The sequence below is a fragment of the Euwallacea fornicatus genome, chromosome 34, assembly GCF_040115645.1.
Source record: "Euwallacea fornicatus isolate EFF26 chromosome 34, ASM4011564v1, whole genome shotgun sequence".
Taxonomy (NCBI): Eukaryota; Metazoa; Arthropoda; class Insecta; order Coleoptera; family Curculionidae; genus Euwallacea; species Euwallacea fornicatus.
In genome coordinates, this window is record NC_089574.1 from 1,787,456 (window position 1) to 1,815,034 (window position 27,579).

At 35.8% G+C, this 27,579-nt stretch overlaps 5 protein-coding genes and 1 long non-coding RNA gene across 12 annotated transcripts in view; 1 reads left to right on the plus strand and 5 right to left on the minus strand.

Moving 5' to 3' along the window:
• The window catches only part of LOC136348657 (serine-rich adhesin for platelets), a 100,677-nt gene extending 96,268 nt beyond the window's left edge, over positions 1 to 4,409 (minus strand). Inside the window, exon 1 of the mRNA XM_066299653.1 lies at positions 4,163 to 4,409. The gene's annotated coding sequence lies outside the window, so the exon portion shown is untranslated. The remainder of the gene's footprint in view (positions 1 to 4,162) is intronic.
• LOC136348656 (uncharacterized) lies at positions 2,815 to 3,324 on the minus strand. Its single transcript, XR_010733701.1, has 3 exons — positions 3,209 to 3,324; positions 2,938 to 3,141; positions 2,815 to 2,881 (listed from the first exon to the last, which is right to left on the minus strand). It is a non-coding gene; the product is annotated as an uncharacterized lncRNA (long non-coding RNA).
• Positions 4,410 to 5,921: 1,512 nt separating the features above from the next.
• Positions 5,922 to 15,785, plus strand: LOC136348658 (uncharacterized). Of its 3 annotated transcripts, XR_010733702.1 has the most exons (13): positions 5,922 to 6,619; positions 6,684 to 7,227; positions 7,284 to 7,491; positions 7,551 to 7,661; positions 7,850 to 8,055; positions 8,478 to 8,553; positions 8,795 to 9,018; positions 13,914 to 14,134; positions 14,189 to 14,408; positions 14,465 to 14,618; positions 14,669 to 14,953; positions 15,008 to 15,235; positions 15,296 to 15,785. XR_010733702.1 is itself a non-coding variant. In XM_066299659.1 (12 exons), exons 1-12 carry the CDS (start codon positions 6,054 to 6,056, stop codon positions 15,178 to 15,180), a joined length of 2,988 nt encoding a protein of 995 aa, XP_066155756.1. In that variant the 5' UTR covers positions 5,922 to 6,053; the 3' UTR covers positions 15,181 to 15,784. The 3 variants fall into 3 exon arrangements, 2 of the variants coding, with proteins under 2 accessions (XP_066155756.1, XP_066155757.1); XM_066299659.1 differs by having other exon boundaries at positions 15,008 to 15,784; XM_066299660.1 differs by having other exon boundaries at positions 7,850 to 7,938; positions 15,008 to 15,784.
• DNAlig4 (DNA ligase 4) lies at positions 9,115 to 13,364 on the minus strand. Of its 2 annotated transcripts, XM_066299662.1 has the most exons (5): positions 12,795 to 13,364; positions 11,783 to 12,165; positions 11,283 to 11,728; positions 10,434 to 11,224; positions 9,115 to 9,731 (listed from the first exon to the last, which is right to left on the minus strand). In XM_066299662.1, exons 1-5 carry the CDS (start codon positions 13,256 to 13,258, stop codon positions 9,242 to 9,244), a joined length of 2,574 nt encoding a protein of 857 aa, XP_066155759.1. In that variant the 5' UTR covers positions 13,259 to 13,364; the 3' UTR covers positions 9,115 to 9,241. The 2 variants fall into 2 exon arrangements, with proteins under 2 accessions (XP_066155759.1, XP_066155758.1); XM_066299661.1 differs by having other exon boundaries at positions 11,283 to 12,165.
• Positions 15,786 to 16,011: 226 nt separating the features above from the next.
• LOC136348662 (nudC domain-containing protein 3) lies at positions 16,012 to 18,982 on the minus strand. Its single transcript, XM_066299672.1, has 6 exons — positions 18,335 to 18,982; positions 17,846 to 18,078; positions 17,117 to 17,353; positions 16,940 to 17,063; positions 16,622 to 16,723; positions 16,012 to 16,264 (listed from the first exon to the last, which is right to left on the minus strand). Exons 1-6 carry the CDS (start codon positions 18,442 to 18,444, stop codon positions 16,147 to 16,149), a joined length of 924 nt encoding a protein of 307 aa, XP_066155769.1. The 5' UTR covers positions 18,445 to 18,982; the 3' UTR covers positions 16,012 to 16,146.
• Positions 18,983 to 19,726: 744 nt separating this feature from the next.
• Positions 19,727 to 24,555, minus strand: LOC136348660 (uncharacterized). Of its 4 annotated transcripts, none has more exons than XM_066299666.1 (8): positions 24,041 to 24,555; positions 22,741 to 23,076; positions 22,494 to 22,623; positions 22,324 to 22,443; positions 22,134 to 22,268; positions 21,780 to 21,894; positions 21,548 to 21,719; positions 19,727 to 20,816 (listed from the first exon to the last, which is right to left on the minus strand). In XM_066299666.1, exons 1-8 carry the CDS (start codon positions 24,236 to 24,238, stop codon positions 19,935 to 19,937), a joined length of 2,088 nt encoding a protein of 695 aa, XP_066155763.1. In that variant the 5' UTR covers positions 24,239 to 24,555; the 3' UTR covers positions 19,727 to 19,934. The 4 variants fall into 4 exon arrangements, with proteins under 4 accessions (XP_066155763.1, XP_066155760.1, XP_066155765.1 ...); XM_066299663.1 differs by lacking the exon at positions 24,041 to 24,555 and adding an exon at positions 23,198 to 23,549; XM_066299668.1 differs by lacking the exon at positions 22,741 to 23,076 and having other exon boundaries at positions 24,041 to 24,544.
• Positions 24,556 to 27,579: the final 3,024 nt, after the last annotated feature.

A 27,579-nucleotide genomic window follows, 5' to 3' on the forward strand; every position in this document is an offset into this window, starting at 1 on the left:
AAGCTTCGTTAGGAACACACTTACTGAAAATGTGAACAATCAAAGTGATCTCCGTTCTTATTTACGCTCTTTTATGAATAAAGCAGAAGTCGAAAGGAGCCAAGTCTGGAGAATACGGCGAACCCTGGAGAATACGTCGAACACTGGAGAACTTCCCAACTCAAAGAGAACATGAGCCCCTATCGGGTTTGCTGCATGCGGACGAGCATCGGCGTGCAACGATGTACAGAGTGCTTCGCATTAACAGGCCAATCCGCGGATAGTAGCAAAATCTACTGACCGCCAATTCCTTATGCGAAAACGATTTACTTTCCTTATGCCAGTTTTTTCTATGGCGCTTTATATTCACTACGCAGACTGTTGTGGTTAGTAAAAAAATTACTTTTATTAATAACTTGGGTATTTCTCAACATATTTTAATGAAATTTTGCAGCGATGTTTAGTTCGAATTAGGCGCACATTTCCTGTGACTTGAGTAAAAAATCGGTGAAAATAGAGGGTCGTGTGCAGGTTTTCCCTCCAAATTTTTTGTGCACGCCAATGGTGCATCCGCTGAGTTATTCAACAAAACTAGTTGTCTCGTCATCTCGATTCCTTCGTTTTGGTAAAATTTTGTTACTTCAGAAAATATTTCAACTTATTGCCCTTCAATGTGTGGCACCCAGTTTAATTTGATCATGCCTACTTTCAATCGTTTGACGGGGCCTGTCTACGGACCTTTTCTACAAAATATCCCGCCGGAACTTCTTCAAAACGTTCCGTTAAATGTTGGACAGCAAACGTGGCTGCACAGCAACGTAGCACAGCTTTCTGTTCAAACCCGCCGGTGTTTGGACCGTCGATTAGGGCAACATTGAATCGGTGGAGGTAGTCCAGCTCCATGGCCCCCTAGTACACCCGATCTAATGTCTTTGGAGTTCCTCCTGTGGGGGCAAGTAAAGTCTCTGGTTCATGAAACGTCAATGGAAACCACACAAGACCTGAGCGCACGAATCACTGCGATATTTGCAGTCGCTCAAAACGATCATCAATTTTTTAGATAAGTCCGCAGAAACCATGTACGTCGTTTAAACAGGTACAATGGAGTCCCAGGACGATATTTTCAATAATTACTGTAGAACTATTGTATACAAACAAATTAAAATAAAATATAATATACTAAAACGCGATAAAACACATTTTGCACATAAACGTCTTAAGGCATCGTAAGACCGTAACGCCTTAGGGAGATATTTGCGGACACAGGTTCTTATACTTAGATGTCCTCTATTGTTGCACTGGACAATCCCTAGAACTTTGATCCCATAATTCTGAAAACCCCGTATATAGCCCGTAAATGGCTTTTTTTTCCAGAGCTTCGCTTAATTTCATCATTTAGGTCTATTAATACTCGGCTTTAACAGTTTAACCTGGTTCCAGAAGCTCGTGGCAAAAACACCCTCCCAGGCACACAAAGTATTTTCGTTCGGTTTGAAACACTGCGACACCGATATTCTTAGATTTTGCCTGGAAACACTCATCTCTTAGCCAAGTTTTAAACACTAAATGACAGCTCGTGGGTAACTGAGTTCTAAGCCGCACATGCGCAAAATTGCGGACCAATAGGATGCTTCCACGTATGTTTTCTAATGCGGCTAATTTCAGTGCTCAATTTCTTTTTGTTCACCAATTAAAATTGTCTGAACCTAGAACAATAACTCTGCATTTCCTCCCATAAAACTCCGCCAATGTCCTGTGATATCTACTCACGTCCACATATATGAAAGTAACGCTTGTTTATATCTCATTTGCATCTTTGTGCATTATGATCTACTTTCAGATGTTATCATCCAATTAACTGCAATGTCGGACAAGGTATATTGCAAATAAATGAGTCCCCTTTAATAGCTCGTCATGCAAATTAGCAAAGTGGAAGTCCAGTTCGTGCATGAAATGGCCCGGATGTGGGGCAAGGGTAAAAGTGAAGATATGGTTGCTAAATTAATTTATTAAAACAAATCCTTATACAGCTGCTAGATAATTGCATTCTAGTACGGCGAGGAATGTCTAAGAAAGAGAAGATTTCAAAATAAAACCAGAAAGTAGTAGGTAACACAATACTGAGTAACACCAGTAGCAGCTTTGATTGCAAGCCGTGGATAATCGAGAATAACCCCACGTTACGTCGAAGAATAAAGTAAATACTGGAAAAAAAATTAATAACACAGTAATTTAAGACCGAGTTTGTGAACTTTATGTTTATTCTTTAATTGAGCTTAATCACACCCTACTGTATAATTTGTATTATTGCTTGTAGCTCAAGATGAGGGTTAAAAATTGCACATGGACGTGCTCGAATCTTGCTTGATTTTCCCCGATCGGCTTGAAAGTCATATATGCTGATTAAACGAGTTCGCCATCCGGAAATTACATTAGAAGGTTGATTCGAATGGTCGAGGAAAGGGCCTAAATTAATCAAAGCAGGACTACATAATTGGGGTATAAAGGTGTTCCTAGTACAAAAATGGTATGGTCATTTTTGGTTTCTCAAGAATAGCAAGAAAATAGTTCTGCGCAGGTTACTCGTTATTGCATATTTTTGGTTTCTCAAGAATAGCAAGAAAATAGTTCTGCGCAGGTTACTCGTTATTCCATATTATCGGTGGCTAGTAGTACGTCCTATTCGAAAGAATGTAAAATTCGCGGAGAAGCTGCGCCATTCTTAAGGACTTTTTCATATTTGATAAATAATACGCATGTTTTACATACTTCGAAAAACAACAGTTTCGCAGATTTTAATATTATTCTTGTCCATCGAGCTAGGAGATCTGCAGAAAAACCGCAGAATTTACAATTTCATCTTGTCGGGAATTTTTGAGTTCTCGTTGAGTTTAGTTCGATTCTGAAAATAGGTCGGCTGCTAACTCGAAAACTGAAGTCTAATGATGTGCAGCTCACGCATTTTGAACTATTTATATTCGGATGAACATTTGTCAAGCATCAGACATCGTAAATAATAATACCATTTGAAACGGGTACTTAAAACAATACCAAAGATAAGCATCTCTAAATCCCAAGGCAAAACGATTTTAAACCTTGATCCTCGTCCGCATCTTGAAGATGGAATCAACATGAACTCCCTTGTACAGTACGTTACAATGACTAAAATAAAAGAAACTCTGGCGAGTTGAAATGAACCGAAAAAATCCAACAATACGACAAACCATACATTTATCGGACTATACATTGCGCATTGTGGCGATATGGTAGACATCTGAAACGGGTTTTACTGCATCGGCAATATTTTAACGGAAAATTTATCAGCAGATGCAGATCGAATCTCTGGAATGCTAGATTTAGTAAGGTTTGCTTCAATAGCTGTGTTGTTTTAGAACCTGAAGAACATTTTTTTCTTCATTGTGTTTTGAGCATCCACATCGATTTTCAAGACTCTCGGACCTCGACAGGACCGTCCAAAGGCGATCTCTAAGATCGAAAAAGGTAGAAAAACAGAAAGCAACACTGTAGAAGTGCGAAAATGTCGATATTTTCCTTGAAATTTCCTAAAGAGGAGATACAGACTTTTTGCGATTTTCAGACTTTGACTGCCTCAACTGATATCTCAACTAAATAAGAAATTTTATGCGCGGTTTTCCAATTAAAGTGAGTTCCATGGGGGCTACGGCAACGGTAAGCGATACAAGGTGATCTAAATTAGAAAAAAGATGCACATTTTTGTGCCCCATCAGAAAATGTTCTAAAATTACGAACATTCACATTGTTAAAATACACGCAAAAAACTGAAAACTATGATTTTTGAAAATCATAAATTATAAATAAACCGTTGCAAAAAAATTCCGCGAAATTTACGACTTTCGAAAGTCACAATTTTCAGATTTTTGCTCATATTTCGGCAATACTTGCACATATTTCTAATTGCAGAACATGCGCTAAACGGGGGCAAAAATGCGCGTTTCTCCTAATTTAACTCGCCTTCCACCTCTACCGATTCCAGAACCCCCACGGATTTCCCTTTATTTGAGAGACCCTGTAAATGTATATATGTGATATAAATAATAATGAACTACCTCTAACGCCACACGACTTAGCTATGGGCGAAGCTGGATGAAACTGTGGAGGAAAATTTGGAAAAGCTGAGTGCATGCCCTAAAGCAATACTTACTGCTTTTCAGCCGTGCATGAGCAGGCGAAGTGTGGTTTTGCGCACGCTCAAAAAAGGGAACTCTCAAAATCTTCAGCCTTCTGATAGACAATCCCATTGGGGTCGCACATATTTCCCAATCGAAAAATGTTCGTTATCGTCATAATTTGCAACCGAAATAAATGTTTACTTATTACGTTTTAATTAATTTTCAATAAAAAATAAACATTTGTCGGTTATTGTACCTATACCGGCAATCACGAACCTAACTGAATAGTTAGGCTCGCATAAAAGTCAGTCACCCAAAACGCAGAGGCGTAACAAACAGGGTCGGCGAAAGGAAACTTACAACTTTGGTCAGGCCGCTGCCAAGTGACAGACCTTGAATTTCACCACGATAAATTTTAACACCGATTTGCACCTCTTGCGTTACTTGGAAATCCTACGCACTTAAAAACTCGGACTAAGACCGGGTAATTTGTTATTCGTAATTATGCGACCGGTATAAGTCAACATTATTTTTTTTAGTAAAAATATAACCTGAAATGAAGAAAAAAGCTTTACTTAGGTAGCCGTGCAAATAACGGGAAGCAGCAATATGAGTTAATTATCTGCACGTAATTGCTCCTCATCAGGAAGCTTATTGGGGGAAATGGGGAACAAGCTCTAAAAATCGATATTGGCTGGAGGAAATCATTACGACCTGAGCTGTGCATTAGCGACCTGCACCAACTGATGATCAAGAGCATTATTCGGCTCTCGACCAAATCATCAAACCTGGCACTTAAATCCAAATTATCATCCTTCAGATCACAAAACATAATTCTACTTTCTGAAACTGTAGAGAGACTTCCACTGAGCTTAGAAATTTGAACATACCGTTATATGTTTGGAATGCAAATATTATCGCAAAGGAAAAACTAGATGGATGTGGGATTCGTGGAAGTAGATCGTAGAAAAACTTGATGAAAGTCCTAGATCAATGGACGATATTGGAAACCTTTAATATCACTTGATATGAAAGACGTGTGTATTGCGTGACTCGATATTATTAAAGAACAATGGCCCTCAATTCCCAAACTATTCGGATTTTCATTGACACTATTCGTAGCTAAGAAACTTAAAACCTCCTAGAAGAATAAAATGATAAATTCCGGCAGCAAAAAAGACCTAGAAATCAAACTCTAAACTCTGGCGGATGCTACAAGGAAAGTATCATCACTCATAAGAAAAACATGTCTTTAAAAAAAAACTAGATGGTCTTGTGCAATAGATTTTTCTTCAGATATCTGTCCATCATTCGATGATTATCATCCAAAGCTTCTTTGCATTATGGACATCAGATAAGGCGCATCCAAAGCAACATAGCTCTGTGATTTCCCCGATATTGAATTATTGAATGTGAAAAATAAAGTAACAAAAGGAAAATTAGATCGAAGAGAATTATCACGGTGAATGATAAATGATATGACCAGAAATACTTAATTATTATAATCTGAACAACATCTGAAGGAATTGTACACTTTTTGGAATTCGATTCGTGTACCGGAAGCAAACAGGAAGATTAATTACTAAGCAATATGAACATATGGGTAATTGACTTATCAAAAAACTTTATTTGGGTTACCCGGTAGAATGAAAAATGTTTGCATCGACTTTATGTGCTCTACACTACACTCTTCTTACCCTTTTGACTCTGAGTGAAGTTTCCGAACTCAGTAATTTGTCATCAATCAGCTGCTTTTGACATTTCAATTGGCATTTAATTTTTATAATTTTTGTCAACAAACAAGGGTAGTGATTCAATGTTTATTGTGAGGATTCCCCAAGTTTTTGCCGATTTTGAAGATATTCAGGATCGGAATGTATATTCTTCTGATAAGATAACTGAGTCACGACAATTCCCAAGAAAATGTCTGTTGTTAATACGCTCTTTACCAATGGTAGAGCGTTAATAGCGAGTTTTGTCCTTTTAAGTGGAATCATTGGTTTGAAACTACTATCACCTGGAATACCCATTCAGGGTTTGGTTTTTATTGCCATTGCTTTGTTTGTATGGTTTGGGTCACTGTGTGTTACCTTCACGGGTTTGCACAAGTTACTTCAAAGAAAAGACCCTGTTTCAAGCAAAGGTTTTGAAGAGATCTTGAGGTATCTAGGAGTTACACTAACTGAAGCCTCTGAGGCAAAAAGACCTGCAAAGGTCAATCTAGAGAGTATTAAGAAACTCACTACAGACATTGACAAATACTTTATTTCCTACTGGTATTGGAATATTAGCGAAGATCCAAGTTTTCCTACTGAAACCAGAGTTTTCATAGAAGAAGTTTTAAGTCACTTATTAGACACCGCATTCAAAGTCAATCCCAGTTCTCTTATTCAGGGATTGTTAAATGTGTTTCTCAAACATTTGAAAGAGTTTCGCAAAAGTTTAAAAAGGAAGGAAAAGTACCACATGTCAATCGAAGATTTGTATAGGTAAGATAATTATTTAAAAATTTGCAATGTATGTTAATATGTAATATGTATGTTATTATTCAAGGTATTCTCACATCTGCAGTATCACAGGGTCGAAAAATTCAAGAGAATACTTTGCATATCACTCAACAATCAGCCTACTCCGCCATTTCATTAATTCAGAACTGTGGAACTCTCTACCATGCCACGTTTTAGTTTCAATACTAGCGAGGAAAGTTGTTTCTTATTTATTAAATTTGTTGTCAAACCCAGAGGTTTTGAATTACATAATTCTAAATGCTTTGATAACAAAAAAAGAAAAAGACACCTTAAATTTGAAGCAATACAGCCGCATATCAATTGTGGAATTTTTTAATACTTTTGACACAACAAAAACAGATGAGCCACAAGAAGCAAAGAGTTTTGAATCGCAGGAAAGTGTGAAAGAAAATGAAGAAGAGTTGCTTAAGAAGGCAAGAGAGTTAGAAAAGAAGGTTGAGAAAACTTCAATTGAACAGAAATTAGCAAAGAACTCAGGGAAAAATGGGCAGAATATAATTAAGGAGATACCAGAAGAAACTGTCGTTATGAGGCACAGAAGGCGGCATAAAATGGCAGATGTAGATGTGGTGAGAAGGTTTATATATTGTTCAAAGTTGTTTTTATTTAGCTGTCATGTGTTTAGGATGGACACCTTGAGAAATCCCCCAAAAGGAGTGATCCAGTTAAAATATATGAACCCAAGAATACTGTAAAAACGAAAACTTGGAGAGATTCTAGAGATCTAGCATGTGTATCTCTTGGCCAAGACCCATTAGATATGTTAGTCGAGATGCCAGATAATGATGGCAGTAAATCTGCTTTAAAACCAGGGAATTTGGATTCTACTATAAGTAGGCATAATCATAATACAAAATTTGACTGTCCTATTTTCAATGAATAAACATTTTAGCAAAATTTGAAGATATAAAGCATAACTCTCCTCCAAGTAGTGCCAACTTGTTTACTGATGTCATTCACATGCCAACAATGGAAGGCCTGAAGACAACAATAAAACCATTAAGTAAGCTCATTAATTATTATACAGCGAATTTCATTCATTTGTCAAATTTTATCTGAATGTTAAAGTACAAGTATGGTATGATTGATATATATGCGAAATATTATCGACCATAAATAAAAAAATATACCCAACAAAAAAGTGATTAAGTGCTAAAAAGAGAGTGTTAGTCATTATTTAAATGTTTATAGGCGATGCCACAGAGCGAACCCTGCACAATATCAAAGATCTCCAAGAGGCAACAGTCAACAACGCGTTGCACAAAATCGGCGATTTCCAGGTAACTGGTGATAAGCAAATTGAACCTCTCCATTACTTACACTACTTGCCACCAAACACTCTTCTGCATTCTTCTATTCTGTCAAACACTCAACGTCTTCTATATGTGCAGCCGGAGGTATGTTTTTCTTTTCCCCTTTTTTTTTCTTGTATTCGCTTGCATGCATGTCGCGCTTAAGATAATCATACATTTTGGGCACAACACTTTTTAAGCTCTTTATGAAGTTTTTAGCTATTAAACTGGCTTGACATTTTTTATTCTAGGTCAGCATATTTTGTGAAGTATCACTTTGTAAGCTTTAGTTTTGTATTTCTTCACAAGGAAATTGTGGAATTGTTCTTCTTCATATGAAATTCCTTGTCAACATCGTTCACACTAATTTGGGGATACCCTGTATGCCCATTTTCTTTACAAAATTTGATAATCATGTTGCTACAAATTTGCTTGTTGAGTTTTCTCATACCACAATAGAATTTAGTTCAAAACCTGTATTGAAGATTTAAAAATTAAGGAGAACTAGGTATTTTGTCACATTTCAGGACGAAGCTGCTGGAATGGTTGAGGGAATATTAGATTTCGGAAGAGCTGGTTTTCGCAAAGGGCTTCGTTTAACAGGTAAAATACCGAAATGTATAATAAGTTAAACACAAAAATAAAACTTTGAAGTTCATAATAAATTTCCCCATCGATATTTATTGTATTATATTATTGCATATGTTGTTTATATTATATTTTATATATGCACACCCTAGAAAGATATATCAAAATTTAATTTTCAATGGAAATGATATCTATTTAATTCTTTTAGTCACAACGATCTTTGGAAATAATAGTTTACACTGGTTTCTATGATTAGGTCTCCAAGACAATATCGAAACGGCCAAATCAACTTTATCCAACAGTTCCGCAGCAAAAACCATGACAAAGTCTGTTCGGGGCCACGTCAAAAAGCGATTAGAAGACTTTAAAAAGTCGGACACGGAACAACAGGATAAAACCAGTTCCGCAGAAAGTGCCGAGTCTATTTGGATTAATCCAGCACAAATAGACTCTCCAAATTATGATGGTCATATTTTATTGGTAAGTTCAGTTTCAGTTAATTTGCCATTTTGTGGTAACCTTTAAACATAGTCCTCTTCGATTAAGAAATAAATACTGTGAATTAAAAATCTGAGGTATTTCGCGTATAAAGTATATTTCTAACGGCTATGTCGAAATCTTTTGTTATTTTAATAATGGGTATCAAGGAATTTTTTATATGTTTTTCTGAATACTTTGACGGGCTTATTATGATATAACGACTTTAATGCTGCGCTGTATCTTCATATATAAACCCTCTATCTTTTATCTGTATACAATCAAGATTAAATCTGCGACAGTAATCTTCTAACAATCCCCGTCTGTCCGTACGTCCATCCATAATAATTAAATTTGTCCTTTTATTTATTTGCCTGCAAACTGTACCCCTATAATATCTGAACTCTAATTCATCTTCCAACGACATATAAATAACTTCTGTGCTGTCATCGTTTATGATTTTAAATTTATCAAAATATGCGACGTAGTTTTCGAAGCTTTTCTGATTTGGCATTTTCATCATTTGTCCAAAACAAGATTGTTCGTCTAAATTTCTCATAATTTCAAAAGAGTGTTTTAATGAGTCTATCGTTGCATATTTGGTGTAGCTGTCCCCGTATCGATCCAGTTCGTCGCTCAAGCAATTTTTTATGTTGTTACCGAGGCAATAAACTTCTGCTGTTTCGTATCCCAGTAGATTGCCGTCTTGGATCACCCTAGAAAATACTGCTAGTCGGGTTGTTTGTGCATAGTAGAGGCGTAGATTAGATTATCAATGATATTCAAACAAAATGAATGTTTCTTCTTTATCGTTTCAATTCTGTGGTTTCTAAATAAAATCTTTGATTCTGGCATACTTAAATACAATTTTCGTGATTTATAGTTACTTTTGTGGAAAGAACGTAAATCTCAATTCAAATCGCATTTTTTTACCATTCCAGATGGCTATCGACGTGTACTGTATTACAAAAATGCGTAAACCATTTCTTGTTATCAACCAAGATTTTTTGGTTTGTTACAGATTCAAGGGTTTATGCAGGAGATTATTTGTCTTGAAATCTATGCGAGGTTCACGCTCAATTAAATTAAATAAAGTATTCGTAAATTAATGCTGATTTTAAAAAAATAAAAAAATTTTCATTGTTTTCACATCCGAAAAAAATCGCATTTTTTTATCATCAATATTATGTGTATATAGAAACACATATTCTTACTTTTTCCCACAATTTACCATGTATGGAGCTCATTGTATGGAGAGATATTCGCATTGCAAATAACTATAACTGACCACCTGCATATCTATCCAAGATGGATATAATGTTATATGTAGGAATTCAATTTTCAAAATACTGTGTATAGGAAGTATGTTTAACACAATGCAAGCAATGTAATAAAACAATAGAATTGAAAATACGTACCTGTATATCCAAGATAAATCAACGACATCATAGTGGCTCCTCTTACTACATAGTTGTTTCGCTTTTTCATTATAATCTCCCACCAATACAATATCCACTGTATCATTGACTTGATAAAGTATGTGCCCACCGGCTCTCCTAATCAAAGCCTCAACATCGTCTCTAGATTTTCCTTTTTCTTGGTTAAATAAATAAAATATGTATCCTTCAAATAAGTCCGATATCTGGCGTGTATCTTCAAATTTCACCACCTCAATAGTTCTTTTCTTAGTTCGGCGACTTTTGATATTTACAATCTCTTCCAATGTGATATTTTTTCTATTCATTTTTATGACACTGGTGTTTTTATTTGTGAGTTCCAGCAGCTCATTCATGGTCAAGCATTCAGAAGGAGATTTGTCACTTCGAATCGTTACAATTCGTGGAAATCTTAAGGTATATGATGTTTTGTAGGATTTGTCATTGGATCTAATTAATTCTGTCGCCCGAACTACAAAAACCAAGCTATTTTCAGGTTCAATGTAGTAGTTAGGGGTCTCTTTTCCAAACACTAGAAAGGGACTGTTGAATTGATTGTCAAAGACCCTGCCTTCAGTCTTTAACTTTTCATTTAGCATATATAAATCATCTTCTTTCAATCCACTGCTAACTTTTCCGAGTGACAAATAAATTGGTTTACCTTTGTCAGTAAAACCTGATTGAACTCCAACAATAAATGAATTTAGCTGATCTGAAGTGGAACTTGAAAATTGAGCTCCCATTACTACTAAATCCATATCATTCATTGTATCCTAAAAAAAAAATCAACTAAGAAATAAATTCAAACTAGACTTTCTGTGAAATTATTACTTGGAAATATTCTAATTTCATTTTATACCAACCAGCATTTCTGTCGCCGTATTTATACAAGGATTCTGGGTCTTTAACAATAATCCCCTCCCCTTCGTTTTTGACTACTAGGTTAAGTTGATCAACAATATCTTGCCTCGAAGATATTTCAGTAATTTCGCTCAAAAGTATCGTGCCAGGAATGGTTTCTTTGAAGACACGTCGCAATAAATTCACTCTTTCTTTTAAAGGCCTATTAGTTAGAACTACGTCGTTTAACAAAACCATGTCATAGACGCAAAAACAAGGTTGGTATTTCCCACTTTCTTTCAATTTTTTTACATCCAATTCCATGCCCTTAGAGCCAAATTTATGTGTGTTTTTATTCCAAAGCATCATCTCCCCATCCAGTATTACACTTTCAACATTGTCATAAAAAACATTTTTCAATTTTGGTGAAAACACACCTAAAACGTACTTAAAAAGGTTAAGATATTTTTTTAAATATGCCATATTATTACCATCATGATCTTCTAATGTTGCACCATAATGCTGTGTATAATCAAAACCATTTCTAGAGAAAAATTTTAAGTTTCCATTCTGCATATGCATTTGAAAGCGTTCGCCATCAAATTTATTCTCTATGTAAAAATGTTTGTGTTCAATAAAGTGTTTCTTGAACACTACAGTGTCTACTCTTTTCGATAACATGGGCTTGAATGCCTCAAATATCTTGATGCTGAGTTCATGCAGATTAATATTACAATCATACAGCACCTCAACTGTCTTTCTTAAGCTTATATTTGACGCGAAGTAACTTGCACCATCTCTGTGATAACAATTTAATATTTTGTTGTCGTCAATTCCTAATTTCATGCTTTTGAGCAATATACGAATTATCCATCTAAAAAACATATTATATCTCATCAGGCTAAGAATTTCTAAACCATAATAGTTTAAGCAATTTATTTTGTGCCAACTAATACTTAAAGCATACCATATTATATAATATACATATTTGGTATGAATTATCTTATATTAAATATAAAAGTTACCATCATATTTTCCCTGGATCTAAAGAGAAAAACAACTGAACAGAACGTTTTTGGCATATAATTAACTATTTTTTTAATAGGACACTTGGTATATTGTTATTTGAATAGACAGGCCCATGAGACCGATTTCGAAAATATAAGCTACATAGTTATACACACTTCTATCAGATTACAACTTGGATTATAGTAAATTAAAGAAATAACAGATATTATTAATCTTATTGGTACATCATTAGTATGCTACGCAATAGATATATATTGTTAGTCTTGGCTATGATTTACTATACAACATTGATATTTTCCTATATAACCGGTAAAGACATTAAGTACATTAGGCCTGTTAATTGCCATAATATCAATGATGTAATATTATAATTATAAATATTAATATTGGATTTCACTTGAATTTAGGCTTCAGTAATAGCATTAGCCCCGTATTAGCAATTTCAACACACATGCTTATTTTATGAGTACTCACCGTGAGTCATCAGCTGAGCATTTACTAAATAAACCCAATAAAATTTCCTCTCCCTCGGCCATATTACTACATTTTGCTATCCTATCAAGGTTATTATTCAACTCCTCAACACTTAATGTTGTCTTTCTATGTGAAAGATATTTGCGAATAACAGAATATACGACATCGCCGAAATCAGAAGCTTGGTCTGCCATTAAATAAGACTTTAATAGAATAGTTTTGTCATTTCCAGAAGGAAGTGCTAGCATTCTGATTAAAATTTGGGCTATTTTTGGCTCCTTCATATTGTAGGATGCTCTTTCGCGATCCTGTTTTGGAACAATTAATCTCATTATGGAAAAAATATGCTCTTTAGAGTATTCTCCACGACATTTTGAAAACAACTTTTGGAAAACTGCGAGTTTTTCTGATTTGGAAGATTTTTTTGCTGCTTCAAAGGCATCGCATAAATCGACAAAATTCATATTTGTTCGTCTTTAAGCATGAAAGACAGCAAATAATATTACATTATCTTAAGTAAATTGAAATACATAAAGTTGTATTTGTTATCATGATTATTTGTAAAGAGAACTTAACCTCTATTTACTCTTTTTTTGACCTTTACATTTGACAAAAATGACGTTAGTGTTTTATCATATCTAGAAGTGGAAATTTGGCAACGCCGAAGGTAGGGCTGCGTTTGCATGACACCAAGGTTATTAAATTTATTATATTGTAATAATTAGGTTCTTTTTTAATAATTGAAGAACTAAACTTAAAAGTTGAAGCTAAAATTACCAGGACGAATATAAATACTAAACATCTTTGAATTGACCTAAAGTCCGTTTAAAAAATCTATTCAGCCTCTTAACTGTTCGTTTTCGACCCTTCTAAATACATATTACTTTTTGATATCAAATAAATTTGCTTTAGTTACGATTTTTGCACATAGCAGTTCTTTTCTACCAATGGTAATGGTGATCAATCTCGAAAATAGAGGATTTGCGGCGATAGCCAGATGACCAATGTCTACATGATACAACTAATAATCTTGCAAATGTTGCGAAAAAGAAAATATTTCTTTGTGGCAATATAAACGAACCATTCTTTTTGCGGTTACAATCGTCTGGTTTATTTCAGGAAAAGATACCAAGCAAACCTACTCATGATGAACCCCAAATTGCCAAATCAGACGACTTTCCTGTACCGTCGATATCCACCGAAGACACTTCGGAAACAGACAGTCCTGACCCGGAATATGAAGACACTGCAGATCTCGCTTCTAGTATTGCAAAATTACGATCTCTTCTGCAGCAGCGGTCATCTGAGTCCAGTATGTCAACACCTGCACTCAGTCCAATGTAATAACTATTTGCTTTAATTCATACAGAGAGGGAAAGATATGATTTTTCCAGGCCTGATGATTACATGCAAAAACAGATGGAATCAGAAAACGTTTCAGATATCGAGCCTACTGAGCTTGACGGTATGATGACAAACTTTTATAAAGTGTGTACGAAAACAGCCACTGGGGTGTTTTCCAACACTCTCAACACCATAAAAACAGCCCTACCGAGCAGTGTCGCGGAGAGTTTTTGTACTGTTGAAATGTGGAATTTCAAGCCACAACTTGAGGTCTGAGTCTGCTTTTTACTTAAGTTCTCATATATTAATTGCACTTAAATTTAAAGGATTCCGACACTCTCATTCGAATGAAAAAATTGCTGAGCGAACGTAAGGAATACTGCGTTTTAGACAAAGAGATTGATACTGCCTACGATGCGTTAGATTCTGTAGATGTATATCAACAATCACCAAAACTTTTGCCCGGTTTACATTTTGAGGGTATAAATAAAGCACGATTCTTTTAAAATTGTAATCACATGATATTTTAGACGAATTAGACGATTTAGAGGGAAAAATGCCAATCACCAAAGCTGTTTTGGACATTATTTGCGAATTATTAGAAGACACTAATTCCTCTATTGTTCAGGAACCTATAGTTAAGGGCAGTTTGTTGCTATTTGGGCCTGTAATTGAGCAACATATTACGAGTTTCGTTGACAAAGGATTGGATTACTTTGCTAAAAATTTAGTTACCATTCCAGAAAAGATTAATTCAGAAGTGCTCTCAATGGATATGGAAAATTATATTTGTTGCATAGAGAAATCTATTCCTGGTATGTTTTAAAGTGGCTCACTAGTGTTTGTGTCATATATATAATATATTTCAGATTCTTTAAAGTGTCTCTTAGGTAAAGACACCTTCAGGCAAGCGTTGAAACTATTAATTTCGTCGCTGCAAACACCAAAACTCAACCAAGACGTTCTTCTGCAAGGTTTCGAGTTAATTGTCATGCTGCTTATTGAAGAGAGCATACGTGGATCACCTTCAACCTCCGCTTAAGCTAATTCCTATACCTAACTAAATGTGTTATGCTTCGTTAAGGAAGTATCGAAAGGTTTTATTGGGTGTTGATTTAAGACTTCTATGAAACCTCTAACTAATAATATTTTTATAGATATATTTAACAAATCAATAAGAGACCTACAAGACAAAGAGTTAAGTACCAAAGCAGTATATTAAAGATGTAGTAATTATTACTAAAATATGACTTTATACAAAGGGTGATCATTAAGAAACCCCAACTGGGAGTTGAAGCGTCAAAAATATGTCTGGAGTATATACATCAGCTGTTACTTATTTGAAATGCCTGATGGTAAACTCCAAATGGTTTGATTGGCGTTGTACGTGTACGGTTGATCGCATACTGCGAACTGTTTTTAATTATCACCTGTTATATATTTATGTTTAGTTTTATATGTAGCTTTTACTGTTTTTTAGCTTTAAAGTTAATATGGTGCCATATTTCACAAAGATGGACGAAACTTACATTAGCATTCTGTGATGAATTTTTACACTTTAGGTTGTATTACTTTTAATGTTTTAACTGGCAACTGTAACATTTTATTTTCATAAACAACTTTAAAGAATGTTAGTATTTTTTTTTCCTCATCCGATAACGCCTTCTCTTAATGTGCTATCTTTGCACCACTCTTTAGGTAAATAATCATTCCCTAGTGTGCTACAATATGTTTTTTGTCGTTTACCTGAATGAACGGATATGTAAGTGATTCCGATTAAACAAATGGCTAAGGAATTGGAACAGTTGTTGTATCGGATATCTCATGTAAATATTAATCCTCAAGGTATGAATACCCATCAATGACATTCCTCTTTTTGATAGACAAATTTATTAATTATGAGCAGATCAATACAGCAAAACAATAACTTTACAATTTATTTAACTAAATATTTTTTTGCAAATTGTAGTATTTCTTGCAAAATCCCGAAATCCAATTGAACACGTCTCTATTTAAACGACACCTGATCTGGGTCGAATGGCCCTGAGAACGGACATCCTTCAGCATTCCATGCTTTTTGCAAGAGTTTCTGTTTTGCTAACTCTTCAGAAGTAGGTAAACCTAATCTGTTGAAATAAAGAACAGTTAAATATATGCATATGGCATTGCAATATTATGTTAATGTCTTTAAAATTGTGCGACAGGTGAAAAACGCCTTAAAAAGTAAAACAGTCTTAGTAAATTTTACAAGGGTACATATGGAACGATTCGGCGGAATTGCGATAAACGAGGTCCTGCAATAGGATAAAGTTTATTAAGTTATATCGTTCATAACGACCAATGGTAATAGATAAAGTATAGTGTTATACTCGTTTGTTACCGCTTCACTCGTCCTTTGGCCTTCCACATACTCCCATGTAAAACACCACTTATATGTCTCATACAATAAATATTTCCGGTTGGAAAAAAACTTATCAATTTACCTTTCTCTTTCGTTATTCCAAGAAAGTTCTTCTATTTTAGCTTGAACAGTTTCAGGCAGCTCGTGAAATGGCCTTGTACAGTCTAGTTTTGACATATCTAATCTATTATGACAAAAACATCTTAATTAAACCGGGTACCGAATCGAAGACAAACCGACTGATAATGGGACACAATTACACCTTCAATCAATACTTTCCGGCGTCCAAATACTAAAGGCAAAAAAGATCAAAAATTTACGAAGATTTATTCAATTATCTCACCTAAACCGACATCAAAAATAAAGATGATGCGTTGCAAATTGGGTTACGGCCACTTACCTTGTTTCTGAAGTTAGCAAACAGTCCCACCACCTTTCCTTAACTTTATCTAAGTGAATTTGGAGTTTTTGCTTATCCAAAGACCAAAAGACATCATTACTTTTACATGTTTGACATAATTCCCCTAAAATACACTTTTGACTATAGGTAAGCCACTCAAAAATCGATTGTACTCACCCTCAAAAAAAGAATCGCCTTTTAGTGTAGTAATTGAAACTTTTTGAGATGAAATGCTGACTTTAAGATCTTTTGAGCGAACATTTTCAGGAATGATCACAGTCACATCAACATCTCCAATTGATTGTGTCCAACAATAGTTTTTAAGTATAGATCCATTGTAATATTCTGATATAGAAAACATAATATTGTGGGACTTGGTGAGCTCTGGTTCTGCTGAAGGTGCTACTATTGTCCCTAAAAAGTCATTTATGTGATAAAGGGATTGATTAACATTCCCTGAATCTCAATAGTCCAGATATCCTTCTATCAGCAGTATATTATTTCTTATTGTTTTTTTTTATAAGCAATAAAGATTCTTGTTTACACTTGACTTATTAATTCATACATTTCTACATTAAATAATACAATCTATTAAAGATCTATTAAAGATATAACTATTGTCATATACAAAAAAAAATTAAATATTCTACCGGCAGACAAAATAAAATTTCGCAAAATTCTTGGAATAAGTTAAACTTATAGTATACACGCATATATAGCACATGTAGAGATTATTCACTATGTGTAAACATTAATGAATTTCATGAATTTTCTTGACACTTGGTGACTGCGCAGCTACTTTTAAGTAGTTGATCCAACACTATTCAGGCTTAGCTGAATCAACTTTTGAAGCATGTTAGCACAACTGGACTTACTAAGTGCTTTTATATGAAATATAAATGTTACCTATGACCATATTGTCGACACTATCAATAACCTCCTCAGAAACTACTTCTTCAGTTGCAAAAACTTCCTCCTCGACAATAGGCTGTGGAATCTCATTTTCCTGTAGTATCTCAATTTCATCCTGTTGTTTTGGCCTCCATTTAACATAGGCACTCCTTACAAGATGTTGTGCGAAGCCTTTGGGCATACCTAGTTGTGAAGTGGAATCAGATGTTTCTATGTAAAAGTCGGTCCTAAAAACAATTAACAAAAAAACTTAACAATACTTGAATTTGAGTTGAAAATGTATAATGGCCAATTGTGTGTGTCGAGATGTACACATACATATACAGGGTATTAAGTAAGCTACACCACTATGGTGCAACTTACTTGAAGACCATGACTAAAATACAGTGGCTTTAGATTAATGCCATATTGTGTTTTGTGGTTTTTGTCGTTTTTATTTAAACTTTTCAAATTAACACCCTGTATATTGTACAATTTATAAACCTTCTGCGAAGGAATCCAAATATGTGGTCCAGGAACAGGGGTAACGTTTTACAATCACTGAGCATATGAAAGAGCATATCGTCGTGGACCTGAGGGTCACTTTCACACATCTTGTCAGCGTTATTTATTACGTTTTGTAAAGTTTTTTTGAATTCTGGATATCGTTTTGTATGTTTGTTGACAAAAAAAAAATCCGAAAACCTAACCCAACAAAAAAATTATAAGGTTATGATTCAAACGTTTGACAGTTTAAAATTGTTCAACGCCCTCCATTGGGTGTTATGTTAGAAGTCACGAACAAGCAACACCGCTTTCTGTTTCGCGACACTTCCATCAATGCAGAAATTGGCGTTAACGTGATACCATATCTCAAAAACCAATAGATATATTTCAACTGCATTTATGCAAACTTATAGAGCGCATGAAGGCGATTAGTTTGAGTTAAGGTCTTTTTAGAACAATTCCGTTTTTCCAGGTCTAAATGACGCAACAAAGCAAAAAAAAGATATAGGTATCAAAAAGATCGGCATTCTGATGCACTTTTTTAAAGTCTGCGTGCTTCTTGTAAATTGTTTGCGAGGAGTTAACAATATGGGATAATTTGTTCCACTTTTAGATTTGCTAAAATTAAATCAACTCGCCTGAATTAAACCGAAAATGCAAAAACACCAGGCATTTAAGTTCTTTACATAAAGAATGAGCCGTATACGTGTCATTATTAATTTTTATTTGGAGCTAGACGAAAAAACATACTTCAAAGTAATTCAAAACGCTTAGCAATGTTGTCTTTTAAATAGTGTTTGTGTTTGATTTATTTCCACGTAATAACAGTTTCCTGTAATCCATATCTGCAAGAAAAGCTAGGCGATTGGTGAGGATAAATTTTAATAAAAATTAATGTGCATAGAATACTGAAAAATATGCGGATTATTTTTAGGATTCGTACGAAAAAAGTTTGTCCTTTGCAAAAAAGGGGTGTAGATGCCAAATTTGCACAAAAAACAGAATGATAATTGAATTGCTCCGATTTCAGCAATATTTGGCTCCGCAGTACACGTACAATAGAGCATTGATACGCTCGAAATGCGAAACGGACACCTTCGCCTTTTTAATCTGAAACATACCATGAACGTTGAATTATCCGCATATCAGTGCTATGTCGAAAGTACACTGCGGAGCCAGGTTTCGCTGAAACCAAGACATCTCAATTTTTCTTAATTTTCTTATTCACAATTGTCGAGTGCGCCACTGATTTTGGATAACTAAATTTGCATAAAGTTATATTTACAATTTATTAATTTCAAAACCTTTTTTGTACTCTCTTTAATATTTCACGGTTTGTGGATAAAGAAGTTACAGCAAAATTTCTAATTTTTAGTGCAGAACAGGTGGTCAATGAAATTTTCAACTTTATTTTAATTTCTCTAAGCATTTCCTACAACAGTGAATCCTAAACTCGGTAAAGCCTAAGCCATCACATATACATTAGAAAAACAAATAATGTTAAAATAAATACCTAACACAAGAAATGCCTGAATACGAGCTTAAATTTGACCTAATTTCGTCATTTAATACATGTATCATTTATTCCGGGTAATTTTTAGGTTTTTCCTTGCTTCTCCTTGGCTTCTTTTGTAATGCACATATCAAAATCTGATCCAGCTAGAGCTAGAGTCATTACGCAATATTCAAAGTTGTAAGTGTAACTCGTGGTAACACTAACATCGGGCAAAGTTCCGTTAAACTCAGCCAGATTAAATTTTGGGAATGGAGCATTTAGACTTATGTTTGCAAAACAAGGAATATCCATAGTAATTGAATCAGAACCTTCAATTTTTTTCTCACAAAACTTATCCTTGTTCCCTTCGGGGCACGGAATCGTGCTCTTTGCGCAGGTAGTATTGAATTCTGCGCATTCCTGAACATCTTCCTTAGCTGCCATGCACATAACTTCATTGAACGTTGTGCATGTAGCTATAGTTCCTGGAGGACACAATCTCTTGGCATTGTCACTGCATTTCAGCAACACCGTTACGGGCATATTAATCTGCCCATTGCTTTCCATGGGCTTTTTGTGAGTGTACACAGAGTAATTCCTCCTAAAGCCTTCATCAGTCTCCAAGAACCATTCATAGTTCTCATTCAGCACACTCCGATAATCATTGGAATTTGAATATTCTTCGCAAATTTTATATTCTGGGCCTGCAACCGCCATGGTGGTGACGCAGTAAGTGTATTTGGTGTTGGGGGCTGTTTGATCTTTATCTAGAAGGTTAACGTCCAATGTTACATTAGTGAGACATGGTACGTTGACTTCGGCTTGTAGTTTATCTTTGAGAGTGGAATTTTGGCATAAAGGATCGTTCGCGTCTATGCAAGGCACTGTGGTGTTAACGCATAAAGCTTTGTTTCCGCCCTGTTCGCAGGGAGTTGGTTGTGTAGTCGTAGCTGCACAAAGGACTGTTCCATTTTGAGTGCAGATCTGGAAGTTAATGAGGGCATATATTATCTCTTAATTCACAGCTACTGCAATTGCAAAATTGGAAACTAACTGTTTTATGAGCACATGTTCAATATACAGGGTGTCCAGCAATAACATCGAAATATTTTGTGAGATGATTCTAGAGATTGAAACAATAAAAAAAATTCTTATTCTATATATTCAAAAAATTGCTTCTTAAAGAGGCTGGAACCCCTCAAAGGAGAAACTCTTAACATATTTTTTCGCATTATTTTCGAAACAGATTAGGGGATGCATTAAGACGAACGAATTTCTTTTACAAGAATGTTTACTATGTTTACTAAGACGTATTTCGATGTCCACGTAATCCTGTATCGGTTTATAAAAACTAATTTTTCTGGAAAACGGTCTATCCCAAGGGGACGAAATAAGAGGAGCTTTTTTTCACCAAAGAAGAGAACCGCCAGGTTGCTCGCTGCGCGTCTCGTATCAAAACAAACGATAATATGCTCGTTATCACCTTAGAACAATAAGGAAGACGCTGGCTGTCCAGACCGTGGGAGTTCTGCATTAGACTAGATATCGTTATCGAAATCACATCTTCAAGTATACGAGGGTGGTCAAAAAGAAAATTTCCGTTTTTTGTTTAATAAATAATTTGTTGGCTAAATAATGAACAAAAACGATGAGCTATTGTGGTGAAGGTTTCAAACATAACTTCGATAAGATATAGAGACAAAATACGTGCTTACCGCTTGTGTCCCTTGTCCACACATCTTATTGACGTCACCTTCGCATAAGGTCAGTATGTTGGTCGGCAGTTTTATTTCTTCGATTTTCTTATTAGGTTCCTGGTTGTAATAATTGACCACATTGTAAGGGCGTTTAAGGCCCAGGCCATAGCTGATGAGATTCGATGCCATGCTAACGATGAAATAGTCAGTTTAGCACAGTTTTAATAAATCAATGACTTATTATACTTACTTGTAAACCAACATGCCCGCCACAACATTACCGATAGTGCTGGCGCTAAAGAAGCTGCTTTTTTTAGCAGGGGCATATCCACCAAATCCTGACCCGCCATGGCCTCCAAAACCTCCTAAGTTGGACGAAAAAAGGTGTGTTGTTACAAAGCAAACAAAGGGCATTTCTTTGTACGAAGTCTGATTAAATTCTCTTCACTCGAAGTGCAGTCGTGCAACTCGAATGATCGATCAAATTTGCAGGAAAATTATTAGAGAGAAGTGTCCTTTATAATGAACACCTAATGTGCGTAATATAACTATATATTACAAGGACTAAGGACGTTATTTGGCTCAAATTTGTATGTAAGATTACCTCCATACCCTCCCATGCCACCGTATCCAGGATTAAATCCTCCAAATGACTGTTGCTGAGGATGGTAGCCTCCGTAACCACTATACCCACCATACCCTCCTGGTTGGTGGTACCCATTACCGTATCCTCCATATCCTGTTAATTTTTATCACTGTTAAACTCACATTTATATAAAATCTGCAAAATCTACCATGTGCTCCAGGGTAGGCTGGCGGAGCGCCCCAGGAAGTATGCCCATTGTATCCTGGAGGAGCAGCGTTCTGATGGTAAGAAGGAGGCGCTGAATTGGTTTGATATCCAGAGTTCCATCCTAATTAGGACAATGTAATTGCTGTAGTATTTTTGGTTGCCAAGTTTTACCTGACGCCGGTGCATTATTCGCTGCTTTATTTTGTCCCTGAACATTCCATCCAGGTGCGGGTGGCTGAGCTCCTCCTGGAGGAGCCGATTGCTGAACTTTAGCGGTTTCCTTCTTTATTTGGCCTTGATTCTGGAACAACATGTAGAAGAAAAATTGCATATAATAGCGCATTTCAACTGAAGGATGGAAATTTGATGTAGGTGAAATGTTTCGAAATGAATTTAAGTTACTAAGAACGTTGCCTACATGATTTTGATATCCCGAAGACCATCCTTTCGCAGGGGAATTTTGCTGAGAACTAGACTTCGATCCCGCACTACCCCAAGCAGGATTATTACCATCTTTAGCGGATAATTGCTGGTGACCTCCCTTGTTTCCAGGACTATCCCATGCAGGATTTCTCCGATTATCGTTAACATTACTCGTTTGTCCAGGAACATTCCACCCATTGGGGCTCTTTGGAGCATTTACGTGGGACGAAGACTCTTTCCTGATAAAATCGTTGCTGGATTGTTGTGCCGTATTCCACCCTATGGGTTTGTTTTGTTGTACTTGTGAGGTCTGTTTTCTAGAGTAGTCGATCTAAATAAATGATGATGCGTATGAGGAATGAGGCATATGAATGTAACAACGTAAAATCTGTGTTCGTTAATATTTTAGGACCTAAAAAAGGATAAATTGCTATGGCGATATTGCCTCATACATTTTGACTAGAGCTCGATTGATAACTTCCAGCGGATGCAGATCTCGTATCTGTAGGTACACTGTTGGTTCCATAATTGGTACGCGATGAACCATAGCTATTACTACTGGGATAGCTCCTACCGGAATTAGTTCTACCACCTCCACTGCCGCCCCGTGATTGATTTTTTGAAGATTTTTTCGATATTGATAAGTGTACTGATATCGCCACAAGAAGAAACAAAATTTCAACCGAAGTGAACTTCATTATCTACGTAATAGCGTTATTTTTTACCCACATACACATATAAAATCCTGCAGCCGCGATTGAGTATTATGAATTCTTTGAACGTGTGCAGAGGACTGAACAAATTACAGGATATTCGCGAACGTAAACAAATGTTAATTTTGTTAGTAATGCTTGGATGCTTGTCATTGTTCTGGTGCCTTAACTGCGATATTAAATAATTATTGCTTTATTTCTCATTAATTAATTCATAAATATAATGATTTCATGACTAATGGTAGCAGTTAAACAATAAGATTGCTTGTCGAAAACCCGTTCAAATGGAGTTTTTTCAAAAATCATTCGCCATTTTGAACAGATACAATCTTGAATTTCTTTACAAGAGAGAAAACATAGAATTGACGGTACATTTTGCAATATATATATACTTTATATACGATGGGACTTATTGGGCTGTTTCTCGGAAATCTACGATGACTGTGTGGTAGGCAGAAATATCCCTACCGTGTAGCACAGTGTATTATCAATGAATACCTTCCCGTCGAGGGAAAACCCCAAGAGTTACCCAACGCTTTATGATGTTTACAAATAATCACAAATCCATAACTTCTTACTTACCGGAGCTGAAGGTTTAACTTGCCCAGTTTCATGGCCACGCGGGTTCGCTGACCCAGTGGACGAGTCGCTCTTCTTCCTTCCCCAAAACCCGGATCCACCGCTGCTGCTCCTCGTTTTTGTTCTTCCGCCGCTCCGCTTAGCTGTCGAAAGATCGCACAACAAAAGCACAAACAAAAATAGTCCGAAAAAAAGCTTCATTGCAAAGCTCACGCTATGATCACTACCATATAAAGATCACTACCTTATTTATTTCGTGAAACGTCGTCGTATACTGCAACCACAGGAAGTCAGGAACGCGAACGAACGCTTTCAACAATTATTCTTGTTAAATGAGCAAATTGCCTTCAAGTGAACTATATTTGTCGGAAGAATTTTCTTGGGAACGATTGAAATCAGTGGTGTCGCAAGGTTGTAGTTAACGGTGACTAAGTTTTATACGATATTTAATTGAACGGGTTTCGTTCAAATAAACGTGGGTATAGTTGACTGGAGACAAATTAGGTTGTCTAAGAGGTGTTCTCTCTGTATATTCTATGTCGGTGGAATAATTAGGCAGCAGAATCGTGATAGTCGAGAGAAGCAACGCTTACGAGGATGGTCCTAAAGGTATCCGACATTTAAAAGAAAAAAAAATGGAAAATATTACATTTTTTCTTAACATAGTCTCATATACTTTTCTCAGCGATATTCTATGGATTTTATACCCTGTTTATAGTAAGAAGCTTCGAAGGTTTCAAAATAGACATCAACCTCGGACACCACCTCTTCGTTACTGGCAAATCTCTTTTGGACTTCGGAGGAAATAGAAAATAATCTAAGGGGGCCAAATCTGGCGAATGGGGTGGACGAGGAAAAAGTTGAAAATCGAGTTTATAGATTTTGACCATCGCGGCGACGGAAGTGCGGACTGATGTTGACAAAGCAAGACTTTCTGTTTAGTCAAATGCAGTCACTGGTTCATTCGCTCAAACGCTGCAATGAGTTTGCATGATGTTCTCCGTTTATTGCTTTTCCTTAAAGGTAAAGTCAACAAAAATTATCCCACGTAAGTCCCAAAAAACTAACACTATCGCCTCATTGGGTCAGCCACTGCAGAATTCGCCTTGGCAGCTGGTACGACCGCATTTAAACTCTACCACCCTATACTTCGCGGTTGTTAACAAAGGCCCAGATTCCCTCGAGTAGAATCGAACTCCACTTTGATGTTAAATGGACTAACAACTTTCAAATGGGAGTATTGAGTCAGGTATCGAAGATCAATTTTTTCATGTTCACAAAATTTCTAAAAGCGTTCACTAAAAACGGCTCTAAAACGAATGCATACATTAACATAGCACCATCAAACTTTGAACATAAGCTTTTTAAGGTTAGATTTCTGTAATATGGGAAATTTATAACAAACATTCGCCATCTATATGTGAGGTCGGGTACTTCCGTGACTGTCCTCGTAGATAGCGAGGCAATGATGATTAAGAATTGTTCTGCTTCATTCTACAAATCGCAACTAATTATAAATATTTTTTGCTATAGTATTAAGGGGCACTGGACTTTTCTCCACTATTCTCGATTAAAACAAAAACTAAATTTAATTTAGTAATTTTTATAGATTTTACGAATCAGTTGTGGCTTTCTCCCTATGGGGAACAGATACATTGAACGTGCAAGTTGCAGTAATTCTTAGATAATTCCGATATGTGCCCATATTGCTAAGCACAATGGCGAATTAACCTGAACCACGCTGTCCTTAAGCGCCAGTCTGCCGTCTTAAGTAAGCGATAAATACCTAGATGCTCAAAGACAAGTATTCCGAGTACACTTCATCAAAGCCACATTTGGACCCTAGAGTATTCGTTTTAGAGGCATTCAATGATAGTCCACACGAGTTACTCCATTCTTTAACAATGGTCCCTATGGGTTTCAGATGGTCAGCATTCGTAGTTCGTCATTGCGGTGTCGTGGGCAAAAATTTTGTGCACAAACTAATTTATGTAGTAAGGGCCTGTGGACCGAACTCACCAGAGGCCCACACACCCAGAGTCGCTCAAGCTCCATTCACAAACATACCTCCACGCGCGCCTATGAAGATATGAATGAAACCAGTTCAGTTACAAGCCCCAGCAGTTTTCACCGTTAAAATCGCGACTGAGCTTTCGAATCCCAGAAGTCCTTTTATGGTAGCCAGAAAAACAACCGATTGACCCCATCAAGAGGTCCAGCTCAAGTTGAGGTTTCCTTAAGTGTACTCAAAAGTTGGTTGATCAAAATGGCCGTTAAAATACATTATCGTAGTGGAAATTAGTGGAAATTGTTATATTATAAAAGGGATTTGTTTGAAAACGAGCTGTTGAATGTATCTTTAAACTTGAGAAGTTCAAAGGCTACAATCAGTTATGAGTGTGAAGATGTCCTCAAAGCTTGGTAGGTCAAGTCCACTTCATTGGTCTTATTCCTCGACGTTAATACGATGAGTTTTTGTTAAAATGCGGATAGTAATCTTTCAAACCTCGAAAATGCAACAATTATAACTGATGCTCCAATTATTTTCTCCTTTGATGCCAGAAAGCCGCAATTAAGTCCCAAACTACACCACTGTTTTCGGCTAACCGGTGATGTCCGTGATTCAATAACTACATAGCATCAGTTTTTCAATTAAATTTAATCATGTTGAATCTTCAATCGACACCAATTTTCTAATTTTATCTGCACATATGAATATTTCAGGGTCAGTTCTTAGGTAATGGCAGGTATAAGTGCGTAGATTTAATCCCTTCAAAGAGCTAAATCACTGTTCCTATTGTTTTTATTCCCGGTAATTCTAAAGATTTATCGTACAAGTCGATCGATGTAACTGTGAAAATTTGGAATTTTCGTATTTTCCGAAAATTTTCGAAATTCGTTTCAATTTGTAAAGTGTGATAATCCGTGCGATCAAAAATAATTCAATATTTTCTGATCTAAATTTTATGTTTTTCTGGGCTCATTTTAAGATATTTCTCAAAATAAATTTTACTTCGTCGCAAGCGCATGATTAAATCTGACATCAATTTCCCTGAAATTGAACAAAAATACATTTTTTGAAGCCCCCTCAAAGGATATGCTCCTTCAATAATTTGAGAATATCAGTTTTCTCGATAATTTCTTAAATCAGTTGGGGATCTCTCTAAACTTTATTACGTTGTTTTGTTTATGTATAAAAATGCACATGATTTTCCAAAATTACTGATTTTGTACCTCTTTAGGTTTTCAAGATCCCAATGTGGACGATGAATTTAGTTAACGCTGTATGTACAAGATCGTCCAAATTCGAAGCGTATTAACGGGATCTCGGAAATTATAAGATATGCGAAATTACTTAAATTGAGGCGAGGTTACTTAATTTAGTCAGATCCATGACTTAAATCACTTTCAAAATTCATAATAATCATTTTTAAAAGGTTTTTCTTCTTGCAAATAGTGCTCTGAAGATATTTGAACGTTTCTATTACACGCGTTATAGATATTTATCATATAAGTCTTTGCAAGCAATGCGATTATTTTAT